This window comes from Sinocyclocheilus rhinocerous, unplaced genomic scaffold (genome assembly GCF_001515625.1).
Source record: "Sinocyclocheilus rhinocerous isolate Xijiao unplaced genomic scaffold, SAMN03320098_v1.1 scaffold281, whole genome shotgun sequence".
Taxonomy (NCBI): Eukaryota; Metazoa; Chordata; class Actinopteri; order Cypriniformes; family Cyprinidae; genus Sinocyclocheilus; species Sinocyclocheilus rhinocerous.
The window spans coordinates 201341-217674 of NW_015623191.1; the positions used below are offsets into that span (position 1 = coordinate 201341).

The 16334-nt window shown below is 38.2% G+C and overlaps 2 protein-coding genes across 3 annotated transcripts in view; one reads left to right on the forward strand and one right to left on the reverse strand.

Moving 5' to 3' along the window:
- nr0b2a (nuclear receptor subfamily 0, group B, member 2a) overlaps nt 1-5637 on the forward strand; it is a 7393-nt gene extending 1756 nt beyond the window's left edge. The window contains exons 2-3 of one of the 2 annotated variants that reach the window (XM_016550028.1): nt 3971-4598; nt 5179-5637. In XM_016550028.1, the coding sequence (XP_016405514.1) occupies nt 4106-4598; nt 5179-5420 (735 nt within the window). In that variant the 5' untranslated portion in view covers nt 3971-4105 and the 3' untranslated portion in view covers nt 5421-5637. The remainder of the gene's footprint in view (nt 1-3970; nt 4599-5178) is intronic. The other variant, XM_016550109.1, reaches the window with a different exon arrangement.
- Nucleotides 5638-8183: 2546 nt separating this feature from the next.
- LOC107738106 (keratinocyte differentiation factor 1-like) lies at nt 8184-14450 on the reverse strand. The gene is made up of 4 exons (XM_016549828.1): nt 14172-14450; nt 11020-12062; nt 10862-10939; nt 8184-8820 (listed from the first exon to the last, which is right to left on the reverse strand). The coding sequence occupies exons 2-4, from the start codon at nt 12041-12043 to the stop codon at nt 8768-8770; spliced, it is 1155 nt and encodes a 384-aa protein (XP_016405314.1). The 5' UTR covers nt 12044-12062; nt 14172-14450; the 3' UTR covers nt 8184-8767.
- Between the last annotated feature and the right edge of the window lie 1884 nt (nt 14451-16334).

Here is a 16334-nt window from a genome sequence, read left to right on the forward strand (position 1 = left end):
TTTACTCCAGTCTTCAGTGTCACATGATCCTCAGAAATCACTCTTGTTGAAAATATTTGTGCTGCTTAATATTTTTTCAATTTCTTTAAAAAAACCAAACAAAAGAAAAGCACCTTTAAACACTGGTGTACATTACCATAAAGTCAGGGTTATTATTCAGTCATGGAGCACTGCTAATAAAGCAATGGAGATTAATGGCAGTGTTTCCCCTAGGCCTTATGATTTTTTCCCCTCAGAAATTCTGTGTTGTGTATTTACATTAAGGCATAAAGCTTTCATTTAATTTATCCTTTAATGAATGAAAATTAAACAAATTGTATTTATTGGAAAATAAAGGTAATTTAATATTACAATTAAAACATTGAAGAAATATTGTATGATTATTCCTTAAAAATAAGGTTTTAATAATTTTAGTAGTAGTAGTAGCAGCCTGTTACGTACATTCTACTCAACAATAGTAATATATTTCTGCCACAATGTCTTCAAGTTAAACCGAACTTTTATTTTGACGGGTTGCCGTGAATACCTTCACATTCCTGTGTGTGTATGATATGAGGATAGTTTTACTCAAATGAAACGGTCAAGTGCTCATGAAGTGACTCTCAGAGCAGTTCTGGAGATGTTGTTCATGTATTTATGTCCTCATTTAGTGAGACGGCAGATGTTAATATTACCGGAAGCGTCGCGTGCGCTTCAGTACGAGCACTACACAAAACCGTGCATCTGCGCCATTCATTAACACAGAGACACGCAGAATTCATATTTAAATAGTCGTTTTGCGGCTTAATATTCACAAATACTAGTGTGAGCGTGCTCACTTGTGTGTGTGTGCGTGATACAGACTGAGAGCGCGACCATAACGTAGAGACCGAAATGACATGCCGTCGTGTAAATAAGATAAATAACATAAGGCTATTTAGTTTGTTTGATAAAAGAACAAGGTATAGATGTGTTCTATAGGAAAGGTAACTTTAAATAACTTCTGTTGTGATCTGGCGCTATAGAGAAAATATAAGTTGACCTTCAAGGGAATGTGAGGGGAAACACTGAATTATTATGAGCTCATAATCACAGCATGCATGATATTAAAGAATGAGCAAAGCTTGATCTTGCATGTCACCCTACAGGTCGTGTGAATGCTTGTTTATGGCTATTTGACATTTAGTCATTTCTAAAATGAGTGAAGTGGTCAGCAGCAGCAGTTGTTTTCTCGTTTCGTTTGTGTGGCATGAGTTATTTTTTTCTCTTTTACTATGGTGTTGGTGATAAGCTGGTGTCCTCGGTGTCTGTCTCAGACTGTCTCGACCTTCAATAAACTCTGGCTTATCAAACACATTTACAATCACAATGATTCAGACACTGATCCGTGCGATTTAGGCACTTTCTACGCGGGACGTTCTGATCATGATGAAGTGCATGTTCACTATGAACCATAGAAAAACAACCATCATCTGACATTCTGCTGAATTGCACAAGGAACATAGTAAATGGCACTGTATGGATTATCCAATGTTGTTTCTGCCATGCAGATCACATTAGTTTTAAAACCAAAAGAATAATTTACATTAACAACAAACATGATGAAACTATTTCCTGTCAGTGGCTTTTGTGAGTATCTGCAGAGAACCTAATATTCATGTTGGAAATGTAAGGGGAATTACACGAGTAGCTACTTGTTGATTTGATTGAAAGCAATATAGTAATTAGCTTATCTGGTTAAGTTCTCTGTGCTAGGCACTGCTGAGATAATAAAGCCGCGCATGATCGTGACGTTACAGAAGAACAAGAAAGTGATAAACGGTCTGTGGTGGAAAGCACTTTTTTTTATCCTGAATTGATTCTGAATTGATGAATGTTTTATGGCGTTGATTAATTGTCTACTAAAGTAGAGTCAGCTTCGTTGATCACATTACAGTTTGAGTCACAACCTTGTTTGTGCATTAATTTACATATAGTTCAAGAGTTTGATTACTTCAGACTATTTGTTTCCTGCTGAAAGTCTGAAAACACAAGGCAAACAAAACTAGAAGGTAGTATAGATAGATTAAGTCAGAGTAGATCTCAGGGTTGTGCTTAAGAACACTCCTTACTGTGGTAAAATCACTGTAATGCTTATTGCTTTCAGAAACCACACAAAAAATGGTGAAGAAGCATTTTTCACTCAGAAATTGCTAATAAGTTTACAAAGAAACAGCAAGTAACACATTGAATTAAAAGTGAAATTTAAATGTTAAAACATACTCCAATAATTTGTTTTATTTACAACTTGCATCCCCAAAATATATTTTTTACAGTACACCAACAATATTAATATAAAAAATAATAATAATTGGATTAATTTGTAATATAGTAACATAGTTTTACAATGACTTTGGATGTGACACATTGAAGTATAATTTAGATTCAGAACTATGTTTAACAAATTATACTTTTGCAAATAAACACCCGCTGGTGCATCGTCATAGTCACAGTGACTAGTAAAATATTAATAATATAATATAAAATTTGTGATTTATATTGATCTTTTTCCAACAATCTTGATTTTATCAGAACACACAGCTACTTTTAAATATAGAGAAAGATAGTAGATATAGTCAGTATAATGGAAGAGGAACAAATTGATTTTCCACACAGCTTGGAAATCTTTATTATATAAATATATTTCATGCTTTGGATTTTCTCTATTAAATGATATTTTTAACCTGTTTAACTGTCAGTTCCGCTTTTTGAGCATAGACGAGAAAATGACATTTACAACTCAAATTGTAAATCTTGCGTGCTTTAGAGAGCAAACTGAAGCTTGGTCTGAAACTCGGAAGACACGTGGCAGATTATTGAAGAAGTGAACAAAGTTCAAGTTCATGAAAACATAAAATGTAAACATTTTCAGTTAAGAGGTTAAATAAATGCATCTTCGCGGAAGAGTTCTCCCAAAAAATGCTCATGGTTATCATTTACTCCTGTTTCAAACCTGTATGATTTACTTTCTTCTAGAACACAAAGATATTTTGAAGGACGTTGGGAATTGGGGGACAAAACCTACACGGACATTACTCAAAATATCTTCTTTTTAGCTTTGGAGCGACATGATGGTTTTTTTTTAAATATGAAATGTTTTTAAACATGTTTTGTTTAATGATTTTTTTCGGTGAACTTTCTCTTTAATGCCTGCATAAGCTTCTAATCTTCAGCTTTAATTTGAGCTGATGAAGTAGAGCTGCACAATTAATCGAATTTCTAATCGCGATTACAATTATGGATGCCACAATTACGTAATCGTTCAAAGCGGCAATTAATCGTTCAAAGTCCACTTATGTTATTCTGCACGCTTAAGATGCATTTTTTTCTTTCTACATGTTATCTTAAGGGTTTTTCCCATTATTTTAAATTTAAAGCTATAGATTCAAGTGATTATTACATTTTGAATATGGATATTTTTCTTACAAAAACGCATCGATTCGCTACAGAAGGCCTTTGTTCACCCCCCGGAGCCGTGTGAGACACTTTTTTATGGATGGGCGCTTTTTATTTAACTTCACCGTTATTGAAAAAAATTATATCGCGATACATATTGATATTGAATTATTGTCCAGCCCTACCTAGGATGCCTTGAGGGTGAGTAAAACGCAGCCTAATTTTCATTTTTGGGTGAACTAACCCTTTAATAATCGCAATTTCAAGGGAATAATCGGCAATTATGATTTTTGTCATAATCGTGTAGCCCTATGATGAAGTAACGTCATCCTTCCCGTCCTCAAGGGTCATTCACCTCTCACTCCTTTTACTGTTCTGGATTCGTCTGTTTGTAGGTTTATAGGCCCGTCTGTAATGATAGGTACCATATAATTGAGTATGGCATGCAGTAATGACTCCAGCAGAGATAATATTGCCTCAAGTATATCCCAGCCTACAGTGGCTGAAGCGCCTTATCACCGTTTACACAATTGCTAAACAGTTGTTTTGTTCACAGCAGATGTAGACTGACAGGTCAAGGTTCAGGAGTGCTTGTTATAAATAGGAGCCGTCTCGGTGACAGATGCGAGTCTCTCACAGCTTCAGTCCTCATGAGGTTTGAGGTCTAAGATCGCACGTATCTGGTGAGAGCATGGATTGCGACGGTTTCGGACAGTCGAACGCCATCCTCTTCAGCATCCTCAGCCGAGGCGGGTCGACTCCGAAGAGGGTTCCTCAGACGTGCCACTGCGAGAAACGCAGGACGGTTTGTCTGAAGACTCCCGGCGAGACGTGTCAGGCCGCTTCAGACGTGCTGGTGAAGACCGTGCACTTCATGAAGAGCTTGCCGGCGTTCCAGCAGCTGCCGCCTAAAGACCAGCTGTCTCTGCTGCAGAACTGCTGGGCTCCGCTCTTCATTCTGGGTCTGGCTCAGGACCGGGTTCGCTTCGAGGTGCACGACTCTCCGGCGCACAGCATGCTGAAGAGAATCCTGCTCAACGGACGAGAGACGCCGAGCTCCGATCCAGAGCAGCCCACGCTGGCCGGCGTGCAGACGCTTAAAGCATGCCTCAAGAAGTTCTGGAGTCTGGATTTAAGCCCCAAGGAGTACGCTTATCTGAAAGGCACCGTGATATTCAATCCAGGTACTCTACGGTCTCTAAATTAAAAATTTTGTTGCACATTAAAATATTTAAAGGCTAATTTATATCTAAATGATATATAGTTAAAAAATACAACATATAAAAATAATATAAAACGTTATTTATATAAATAAATAATTATTTATAAACAACGTAACGTTTATTAAAATAGATTTAATTCCTTAAAATTATTTTATTTCAAAAGTTATAATTTAAATGTATAAATTACTATAGCATTTAGTATTTATAATTTAATTTAATAAATGATTATTTGAATAATTATGTACTTGTAATTTAATTTGATATATATTTAATTATATTAAATAATTTAATTATTTTACTTCTATCTATAATGTAATAATTATTTATTTAAATAATTACTTATAATGTATTGTAATTTTATTTTATTAAAATATATTTAATTACTTAAAATGATTTAATTAAAAATGCCATTTTAATTTAGTTATTAAAAATCATATATAATTAAACATTAAACAATCATTTCTGTCTATCTATATTTATTTATCTGTCATTTTTACCCATAGATTTGACAATGCACTCACGCATTATTTTCCATCTGCAGATGTGCCGGGTCTGAAGGCATCTCTGTTCATCGAGGGTCTGCAGTATGAAGCTCAGCACGCTCTGAAGGAGGTCCTGGTGCCTCTTCATCCAGAGGATCGAGGGCGGTTTGCTCGAATCCTCCTCACCGCGTCCGCTTTAAAGACCATCCCTCCGAGCCTCATCACAGAGCTCTTCTTTCGGCCGGTCATCGGTCAGGCAGATCTGCTGAACTTACTGATCGACATGCTTTTCTCGAGGTAGCGACCCAAAGACTCACGGACTCTCCACAGAGCGTTATCTTCTCCAGTGAAAACACAGAGGTGCGAGCGCTGGATGAAAAGGGTTACGTCTGATATATTTGACAAGTTACAGACTTCAGCACATCTTTATTGTTTACACAGTTTATTGATCAGTTTAGGTCACGAGTTTGTGATTCACTGATTGTCTCATTTGTACAACATTTGTATGTTCATAAATATACTGCATTTAAATCTTATTTTTTCACATTTTGGCATTATCAGCCTGACTTGTGTGTTTGTCTTGTACTTCTAAATCACTAATTTTACAATTAAAACAATTCTCACAATGATGCATACAAGAGAAGCCCTAAAACAATTCAACCAATGTGCATCATCCCCAAAAAAATTGTGTTTGGACACTTAAATCAAATTATCAAAGCAAATGTTGTTTACTGTGAAAGATGCACAAACACGCTTTACGAGCAACACATTTGACAAAAAGAATTTGTTCAGTTTGAAATGCTAAAACAATGGATCTAGTGTTAAAAAGTGCATTTGTGAAATGTTAGTGGAACATGTTTATAGTTATTGTGATGAACGACACCTGAATATTCATAGTACTTCTGCAGTATATCACATGCATCCTGTGCACAGTGTGGAATACACAAGTGACCCACTAGAATCGCCAAAATAAGCTTTTTTCTGTTTCACATGATATTCAGTAGTAAGCTAGAATTTCTTTCCAACTTAGCTGTGCTTGCTGTGTCAAAGCATTGCAAACACAGCCTCATGCTTTGTCAGTGTCACAGGTTTATTTCTAAAAGAAGTCCAAATTGCAATAAGGTAAATGCATTGTTTGCACAATACGTCCCTGCATATTTGTTTTTATAGCAGATGATTGCTCTGCAAGTGACTTACGAGAAATTCCATTTTTTGGTGCTTAAATAGTCGCTTTAGTGATGTCAGGATATACACCGAGCAGCATATGTAGGCTATATATATATTGCCTAAAATGTCCAGGTTTTGGCTTTGTTTTCCTATTGTTTTCATGCTTGCTGAAGATGATGTCTGGAACATAGTGGAAAAGGTGGGATCGTATACAGGGAACAGTCAAAGTAATATAATGTATGAGGACTGTAGAGAGCTAGACATTTTAGGCAGTTTAGAAATCCCAGTCAGGACACTGTAACTGTATACTGCATTTTATTTAATTTTTTTTAAATAGCATGTGCAATTTTTGCTATTATAAACATTGCATGTTGGAAAATTGCATGCAGTTAGAAAAAAAATTTTCATTTGCATTTTTAGTCCGTTAAAATATGCATTGCATTGTAGAATAGCGTGACCTGTTGTATACACATCTTAGCATGCATGGACAAAGGGAATGCACATAGTATGCGATATACTGTAGAATTAGTAGCTTGCTGGTATGCTATTCCATATGTGACCCTGGAGCACAAAATCAGTCATAAGGGTCATTTTTTTAAAATTGAGATGTATGCATCAGCTGAAAGCTGAATAAATAATCTTTCCATTGATGTATGGTTTGTTAGGATAGGACAATATTTGGCCGAGATACAACTATTTGAAAATCTGGAATCTGAGGGTGCAAAAAAATCTAAATATTGAGAAAATCATCTTTAAAGTTGTTCAAATGAAGTTCTTAGCAATGCATATTACTAATCAAAAATTATGTTTTGATATATTTACGGTAGGAAATTTACTAAATATGTTCATGGAACATGATCTTTACTTAATATCCTAATGATTTTTGGCATGAAAGAAAAATGTATAATTTTGACCCATACAATGTATTGTTGGCTATTGCTACAAATATACCCCAGCGACTTAACACTGCTTTTGTGCTGCAGGGACACATATGGCCTGAATTCCAAGTTTGGACATTTTCCTTACAAAAACTATATAATAGTGCTTGATGAACCGATTTGTACAGAAACAAAACTAATGACAAAGACATAATATTGTAATGTCTGAACTAACCGTATGTACACACAAATACATATGAAAACATAACTCATAGCTGGTCTTGCATCAGTGGCTCCAGGTTTGGGTTCCTCTTTCTGGATAGTGTGTGCTATAGTGCCCTCTTGTGATGATTAAGGCCAACACAAACAAAAAAAAGCCAAGTTTCCGAAGATGCAATTTTTATGCAATTAATTGGGTCCGAAATGGTTTACGATCCAAAAGCAAGACAACAAAACGCTAGCACGCCCATGTTAAAAAAAGAAAACCATTTAATGATTGGTAATTTCCAATTAATCCTTAAAAACTATATGTTAGGTATCACAAAACTAGCTTGACTAGCAAAACGGAGTAGCTAGTTTTACAGTAGGCGGCACCGTGTCAAAAAAGAGGACAGTTGCGAGGGGAATTTTCTCTGGAGTTTGCCCCTCCTCCGCAATGTACAACTCCAACAAACACTAGGATTTTATTTCCTTTCTATTGTCAAACCAGCCAAACAAGTTCATAGCACAGTGACCTGAGGGAAACAGAGGGAGGAGGCGGACACCAATGCAATCTTCTGAGAAAAATGCTATGCGGTAAAGAGAGACATTTTCTGTGGTTAACACGTATGAGTGTAAATATGTTATACGTGATAGAGAACTACAGTTGTTTTCTAAAACAACACGCTCAGTATAATAGACAAAATGGTGCATACAGTTTAAACTAATACGGTAATGAATAAAAACAGAAAATGAGGGGAAGCTCCCTTTTTATTTCAATACAAAAAATTGCAACAAAAAAAAATCTATACAAAGTATTTCAAAACTGATGTTCCACCATACATATGCTGCTGACAGCAAACAGTCCCAAAACAACATTAAATTGCATTAAATGGTTTAAACAAAGAACAAGATGGACAAATTGTTCAGTGGGGCGACATTTGAAGGATGGGCTACTAGAGCAAAGCACTCCGATGAATGGCAACAAGTTTAAGTCTGGTTGTTGTTATTAATCAGTGCCGAATACATGCATATTTCCTAGATACATCACCACTTAGGATGAGAGCAGTGTCTCTTGTCTCTAAAAGGATCATTAGAAGCAATACTTAGATACCCTTTAATGCCAATAGCTTGGTCAGGAGACTTGTCCATCATTATGTAACTATCCACATGGCTTCTGGCGAGGGCTGTAGGAAACCATGAAGTGCAATGTATTTGCAACAGGCTCCTTTGTTTAACATTAGACTCATGACAGAAGCTGTGGGACGACTGCAGTCTTTGGGCATTCAGACAAACACAAACTGTCCTTAGCATAATAACTGCTTTCACTGAAATATGAGAGGAGCACAAGGACAGAGATGAACACTAGTTAGGCAGTAATAATTGAGAGGGAACAGCTGGCGTGTTAGCGCAGTAGCGGAGCCCCTGATGAGTCTGTGGCCGAGCTCGAGTAGTAATCTGTGAAAGAAAAGAACATGCTGATTTTTGCAATTAATACATGGACTTCAAACCTCTTGTAGAGTGCAACTACGCATTCAACAAATATTGTAAATAAAGGTACAGTCATTTATAATCAGCGAAATTTCAATGGGAATGGGCAATGGACTTCCGGTGGCAAAGAAATGTCCCAATGGGAATTTGTTCATCGTTTGTCGAACTCTGACAATTCGCAGCGCTGACCAATAGCAAGACTCTTGATTTGGCAGTGACCGCTGTTTGGGTGGAGATTCATTACTTAGGCTCTGTTTACACCTGGTATTAAAGGGTTAGTTCACCCAAAAATGAAAATTAGCCCACAAATTACTTCTTTCAGACGAATCCAGTCGGAGTTATATTAAAAATTGTCTTTGATCTTTCAAGCTGTTTAATGGCACCCTCAGAGGTCATCCTCCCGGAGGTCAGAGGTCATCCTCACCCCCCGGAGCCGTGTGAGACACTTTTTTTTTTATGGATGGGCGCTTTTTATTTAACTGCTTTTGGACTGAGGCACTGCAACACCCGCTGAGTGGCATTAAACAGCTTGAAAGATCAAAGACTTCAAAAGATGAGAAGATTTGATGAAAAGATCAAAGATGACTTGAGGGTGAGTAATTTGTGGGCTAATTTTAATTTTTGGGTGAACTAACCCTTTAAGATATGTTTTTGTCGATCCGATCACAAGTGGACGATGCTAAATACAGGTCTCAAACGTTAAGAGCTAGCTTGTCCACTTTTGACCACTTCCAGAGATTGACTGGAGTGATTTCCTAGTGTAGATGCTCATGTAGTTGAATGCGTTCCAACAGCCACAAAAGACCGCCTCCTCTCTGCCTACTGACGTAATTCTTAAATATTTTGTGACATGTTGTTGAAGTGCACTAACAAGATGGGATTTAAACTTTGCCGTCTGAAATCGTACGTTTGGTTTGAGAGTGAAAAGATGTAAAAAGCACAATTTTCTCTTACCGTTCCTAATTCTAACACAAACCCACAGTGTTTGGTGTAGAAGCAGCAATGAAAGCTGCTGCTCTCCGTATTGTTTTCAACTGTCTCCTTTCACGTTCAAATGTCAATTGCGCAAGCTTATTGAGCAATATTAGATCGAAAGATCAGAAAAAGCCCATACATACACCCGCCCATAGACCCTTCCCTCAAAGAAATCAGGAAAGTGGCCAAAAGTGATTAAAACAGCAGGTGTAAACAGCAATGTGTCTCCCTCATCTACTTGTGATCCGATCAACCAAAGCTCATCTTAATACCAGATGTAAACCGCGACAAAACAAAATGGAACATCCACAGTCATTCTGGCGAATATTTACTCAGCTAGTTTTGTATAAAATTACATTTCAATATTATAAAATGATTCAGGGTTGGTATGTTTGCTTTGGATGTTTATTTCATCGTCATTATTACCGTATTCCATTCATGGTATTTTGTGACATTTGGACCCGCTTTTTTTGCCTGCAAATTTTCGCCAAGTCATCAATAGCACTGAACTACAATTTTAGGCAAAAAAAATTTTTCAGTACAGATTGTGACACCCTACATTTGCACACGTCTCTAGCATAGAAGGATACCACAGCGCAAGAAAAGCGAGACCTTCAGACAAGTTACATAATGAGAGCACCACCATTATGTGAGGAAGGGTAGATGTGATCTGATATGGTGGAATAGTGGATAAACTGCTTGGAGGCGAGCTAAGGCCCCTCAAGAGTGTTTGTAAAGTGAGATGAGAAGCTTCAGTGTTCACTGTCAGAAGCTTTAGGCCCTGCAACTACAGTTTACGGAGACAGGTGGGTGAGGGCATTATTCTTTGGGGGGCGTAGATCAAAAGGCAGGAATGCCAAATTCAAAAGTAGAGAATGAGTGAGAAAACATTTGGGAACACGTATTCAGAAAAGAATACGCCATCCTCAGGGTGCAATTCCACCAGGTTACGGTTAACATGGCACCATGGACTGGCGGTAAATTATCTTTTCCCATCAGACCATCCAGAAACTATAAGAAGCAAGACACTTACTTTTCCCGCTGTGGCCTCTCATCTTTCGAGCAAGCTCATCTGACTGTGTCAGTTCTGACACTAGCACCTCGGGTTCTCCTTGAGGGAAAAAGAAATAGCATTAAAAGACATTCAAACATCATCGTGCCCTACTGACACTCTTATCCACTATCACTTACCATCACTAAAGGTGAAGGTCATGGTCTCGTTCCCACTGTCGGGCAGCGTTCCATCCCTCCTCCCGTTAGTATGCTGCATTGCATCATGCGATTTATAGTCTTTGCTTTTGCAACCTTTCGAGGACTTGTTGCGGGTGCTGATGCGTATGACGCCGTGCACCAGCCGACACTCCGCTTCTTGCTCCTCCAAGTTGTAGTCCTGAGCAATGCTGTTGATCAGATCGCTGATCTCGTTGGTTTTACGGGAGAAGGACACGTCGGATGTGCATTTGGCCAGCTGCTCAATCTGGTGCATTTTATAAAGTTCTAGAAGCTTTTTAGTGATTAGCGAGTCGATGTCAGTGCCGCCATCGTCCAGGTCATCTAGATCCAAATCCTCCCTTGAGTAGATACTGGTGTTACTGATGGGTCGCTGGTTGTTGTCTCCTTTTCCAGCCGTTCTGGTCCGTCTTGGAGGCGCCTCGGAGTTGACAGGGTACTCCACTTTCTTGCCAGCAAAATGGACGTCGCCGTACCTGAAGCTGCCAGAGCTTGGCAACTGCCTCTGTTTGCTCGGTTCAAGGCTTACGCCACACGTGGGATTGGACAGAGCCAATCCATTGGGCTTCCTCGGTTCTGGCTCGGCTTTTAAAGGGTTGTCAGTGGAGCTCTCGTTGGGCGGCAAGCAAGGTTTGCGAGACCCGTAAAGCCCACAAGTCAGAATGCAGCAAAGCAGAGCTTTGCAACCACTCCAGCCAAGAGAGGCGCATGAGCCGCAGGCTTGCGTACCTTGAGGAGAGTCGGCGGAGCCTGGGATGAAGCCCAGGGTTTCTGAGCCTCGTCCATTGGCGTAATGAGAATGGGTTTTACGGGGGAACTGCAAGTCTATGCTACGAGGTTGCTCGATGTAGTTCTCCTTGTAGGTCTCCTGACTGGTGCTGCTGTCCTTGGAGTAAGTTCGGCTCTGCCTGTAGCCATCAGCCCTAGAGCGGCTTGAGCTATGAGGACGCGTCTTGTGATGTGTTCCTGTGCTGTGGCCAGGCATAACTCACCACATTCAGGACCTGCAGGAACATGGGATGGACATTAATGCATCAGGATTTAAAGAGCTGAAATAGTTCACAAGTTCAAGCATTGCTTCTTAGGCACGTTTCACACACCTAACCTGAACAGAGCCAATATTAACATTAACGTTCACACTGCACACATAAACAAAGCAGCACAATCCTGTGTACCTGCATGTAGAGAAGTGCTGAGCCTATCTTTGCAGAACGTTGCATGCATGATTAAATTACAGCATTATTTGCAATTTAGGCTTTTATGGAGCAACATAAAATGACAATTAAAAGACGCCTGTCAAGTTTGAAACAAGTTGTATGCGCAGTGACAGACAGACAAACAGCACTTAATACTTAAGTAAATCTGATTGAGACAAGGCAATATAAGCAGTTTGAGACAACACTTTAGATTTTGCCATTTAATTGCGATGTAGATGTTAATATGGTCTTCTTATGTGGTTTATAGTTATCAATCAAGTTCTCCTAACCATTTTATCATTTATGGCATACATATTAAAGTAAATACATATGTATGCTGTTGCAATTACTCTGTTGATGAAAGATGGCCTTGTTATATTAAAAATAAAAAAAAAAGCCCAAAAAATTATTTTAAGCAATGACTGCTAAGAAAAATTACCAATGTTTTTTAGTGAATATACATAAACGTCAAAGTGTTAAACAGGCCTCAGATTTCTCATTTATTGCACAATGACTTCCTCAAGCCTGGAGATATAACAAAAAAACAGCACAACCGTGCAATGATGATGGTGAAATCAAATAATGTAATGGACTATTAAACAGTCGTGGCCTAATGGTTAGAGATTCGAACTTGTAACCCAAAGGTTGTGGGTTCGAGTCTTGTGCACTTGGATGGGTTAAATGCAGAGCACTAATTCCAAGTATGGGACACCACACTTGGCTACACATCACACTTTAATCATCATCATTGCACCAATATACCACTGACCATATTTTGCTCGACTGGGTCGAAATAACATATAGTGGACACCTTCATTCTGTGTCTACATGTGTTGTGCTCCAAAGGCATTTCAAACATGTCAACAGTGAGCTGATCTGTATCTAGATAGCATAGAAGGGTTATTTATGCAAGCCTGGAAAATGCGAACATTTGGTGCGGTTATATCAGCACAACCATATCCGGATCTTAATATTACACATTAAAAAATATAAGCTGCATCTTCTGTAGCTCTTGTTACACTCCTAAAAATAAAGGTTCCAAAAGTGGGTTTTCAAATTGGGTTGGCCAATTTGGGTTCTCCAAAGAACCTTTTTCCACTATAAAGAACCTTTTGTGCATTGGAAAGGTTCCATGGATGTTAAAGGTTCTTCGTGGAACCAGATATGCCAATAAATAACCTTTATTTTTAAGAGTGCAGCATGTTTAAAATTAGTAAAGAGGGTTTTCTTTGGTGGGCAGGAATTATTCGATCATCAAGTTATTCATTTTTACATGTGTTTTTAAATACACTCCCTTGAGAGCTTTCATACAGTCAGTGTTTGACTCAAGGATTGCGTTCTTTGTCTAGAATCATACGTTTTCGATGAATCCGGTCACAAATTCTCAGAAAGCAACACGATGTCATCCATACTGTGAATATCACCCGATATAGATAAGTATTGTCATTTGTCAACAACCAACTGATAGTTTGAGGACATTCTTGTGTATCAAGTGGATGAGAAGGAAATACCCAGAATACATCCGTAGAAAGGACTGGTTATTCATTTCTGGTCATTATCAGTGTACAGTCAGACGTAAAGCAGGCCTGTAAAGTGCACTCCGGACAGTCCAAAAAACTTTATTTGGACTATTTAGCAGATGGAACATATGCATTGCCTGTATTGGCAAAATGCAGTTTGTCTGTCCAAACAATATTAAATGCTTAATTAGTCTGTTTTAACAGCCTCTAACTGTACTCGTCTGAATGCCATGGCTGTACCAGAATTTATGGACTTAACAGAATTATTTATGGCTACAATCCTTTGGAAAGTCCTAATGCAAGCGGACAAACGAGCACGCATCCACCAGGATCCATTGATTGCGAGGGTTCTAGTGACTCGTTCGCAGAGCAGATGGTTTGTCAAGGTGTCACTTACCGCATAGGCTCGGATGAAATCTTCAGATGTTTGGAACGCAACTTCTAGCCGTTCAAGATCGCGGAAGTAGCCCGAGTGTGAAGTATGCTCCCTTTGAAGCGTTATAACCTCCACTTCATCGATCTTTGTTTTGATTCACTGACTGAAAATGGGTCAAACGTGTCGATTTCGTCGCGCAACACGCGCTTTCAGATTCGGTTCATATTAAAGCTTTGCTCGGTGAGATTGGTTCCTTCGCCACGCCTTGCCGTACTTTACCTGCGGCTACAGGTAAATCCACCGCCCACTTGCAGGTAAGCAGTGACGTCAGGTCCTTGAAACGGATGTGTTGCTTAAACCTCTGAAATACCTTTTTGTTCGTTTACTTTTGCTTTCCTATGAATCAAATTAAACATGCATATAATATTGCCAGTGTTTGTGGAAAACGTGTCATTCCTGTTTATGGCTACAAACCAAATGTGAGGTTTTTGTCATGCACCAAACTCAAAAACAATTTTAACAGGTTCACAATTTTAAGAGGTTCTCTTGGTCTAACATCAGTGATTCTCATTTGCATGTGCAGTGATTAAGAATATCTAGATATATTTTTTTTACAATAAGAAAATAAGAAAATGTGAGTACAGTCCATTTAAATAGAGAAATATGGATGCGGTGTCAAGAATGTTAGCATATGAGATGGACAACATATTCAGGGTTGAAAAAGTACTGAGTTAAATGTAATGTGCAAAAAACAACAACAACAACAGGATTCCCACAAAGAAAATCTGAGTACGGTCCTTTTAAATAGAGAAATATGGATGCGGTGTCAAGAATGTTAGCATATGAGATGGACAACATATTCAGGGTTGAAAAAGTACTGAGTTAAATGTAATGTGCAAAAAACAACAACAACAACAGGATTCCCACAATCATTGAAACCCTGAGAAACAATATCAGCGAATTCAATAAAATTGTGATTCTCAGGTCTGGCAAGTAATATAAATCTTAAAAAGTAATAGAAATTTTAAATATAACTGTTTCTACTTGCTCAGCGGTAAAGCATTTCTTTTTCTAGAAAATGATTTTTTTATTTTTTTAAAAATCCTTATCAAATGAATGAATGTATATGTAATGGGGAAAAAAGAAGTAGGAGCCCCAAATACAACATTTTATGCACATTTCTGAAAAGTATTTAGTATTCTCAGTGGAATGATGTAAATTGAATGATGCAAATGTCATTCCCGCACTACAGATTCACTCACACTGCTTCAGGTAGAAACAGAAGCATTTTAGATTTCCTTTAGCGGACTAGCTTTTAATGTTATAACTGTATATGCACACACACACCAGAGGTGGTTTTTCAAACATGCTGTAATATACTGCTTTGCCAAAAGCAGAGACACAGATTAATATGGGCTGTCTGGTCTTGATCAATTGCAGTCATTAGTTCCAAGCTCTATAAAGCACACATGCAGAGAGATTTGCTATGTGCTCGCAGGGAACATTACTCTCAAAATCCTTCATTGTGTCCCATTTTCCCCCAATACACCCCTTCATTTCCCTCCTTTCCTCAACCGTGGCGAAATATCAAGGACACAATCTGTAGCAGCGAATGCGGTGGGCCGCACCAAATAATGTGATGGAGAGGAGCGTTTCAATCTGGTGAACAGGTTATGAAATATACTGGAGACCGTAATTCAGTCAAATAGGGTTAGATACACATGAGAAGTCATTCAGTGCGCCTTTGAGTTTCCTTGTAACCCTTAGAAAATTTGGCAAGACAACAACGGACTGATAAATCAGATATTTTGAGCTCAAACCGGATTATAATCAACAGTTTTTGTCAGTAAATTTTGAGTTAATTTCAGCATATTGTGGCTTTTAGTCCACACTCTTACATATAAAGGTTCCAAAAGGGATTTTTCACAACAATGCCATAGAAGAACCATTTTTTGGTTCTCTAAAGAACCTTTCAGTGAACAGTTCTAAAAAGAAACATTTAATAATCTTAATAACCTTTTTTCACTGTAAAGAACCTTTTGTGGAATGGTGGAGGTTCTTCATGGAACCATTGAAGCCAATAAACAATCTTTATTTTTAAGAGTGCATGTCTGTTTAAACTACTGTAATCTTACACAATCACAAGTTCAACCTTTATATGCTTTTACAGTCTTTCTCGTTCTG

What these genes read in the sequence shown, in the direction of transcription:
- LOC107738106 (XM_016549828.1), bottom strand. Translation starts at nt 12,043, where the DNA reads ATGCCTGGCCACAGCACAGGAACACATCACAAGACGCGTCCTCATAGC. An exon ending in GACCTTCACCTTTAGTGATG is followed by an intron (nt 10,940 to 11,019) that starts GTAAGTGATAGT and finishes TTTTCCCTCAAG; the next exon opens with GAGAACCCGAGGTGCTAGTG. An exon ending in GAGAGGCCACAGCGGGAAAA is followed by an intron (nt 8,821 to 10,861) that starts GTAAGTGTCTTG and finishes TTTCTTTCACAG; the next exon opens with ATTACTACTCGAGCTCGGCC.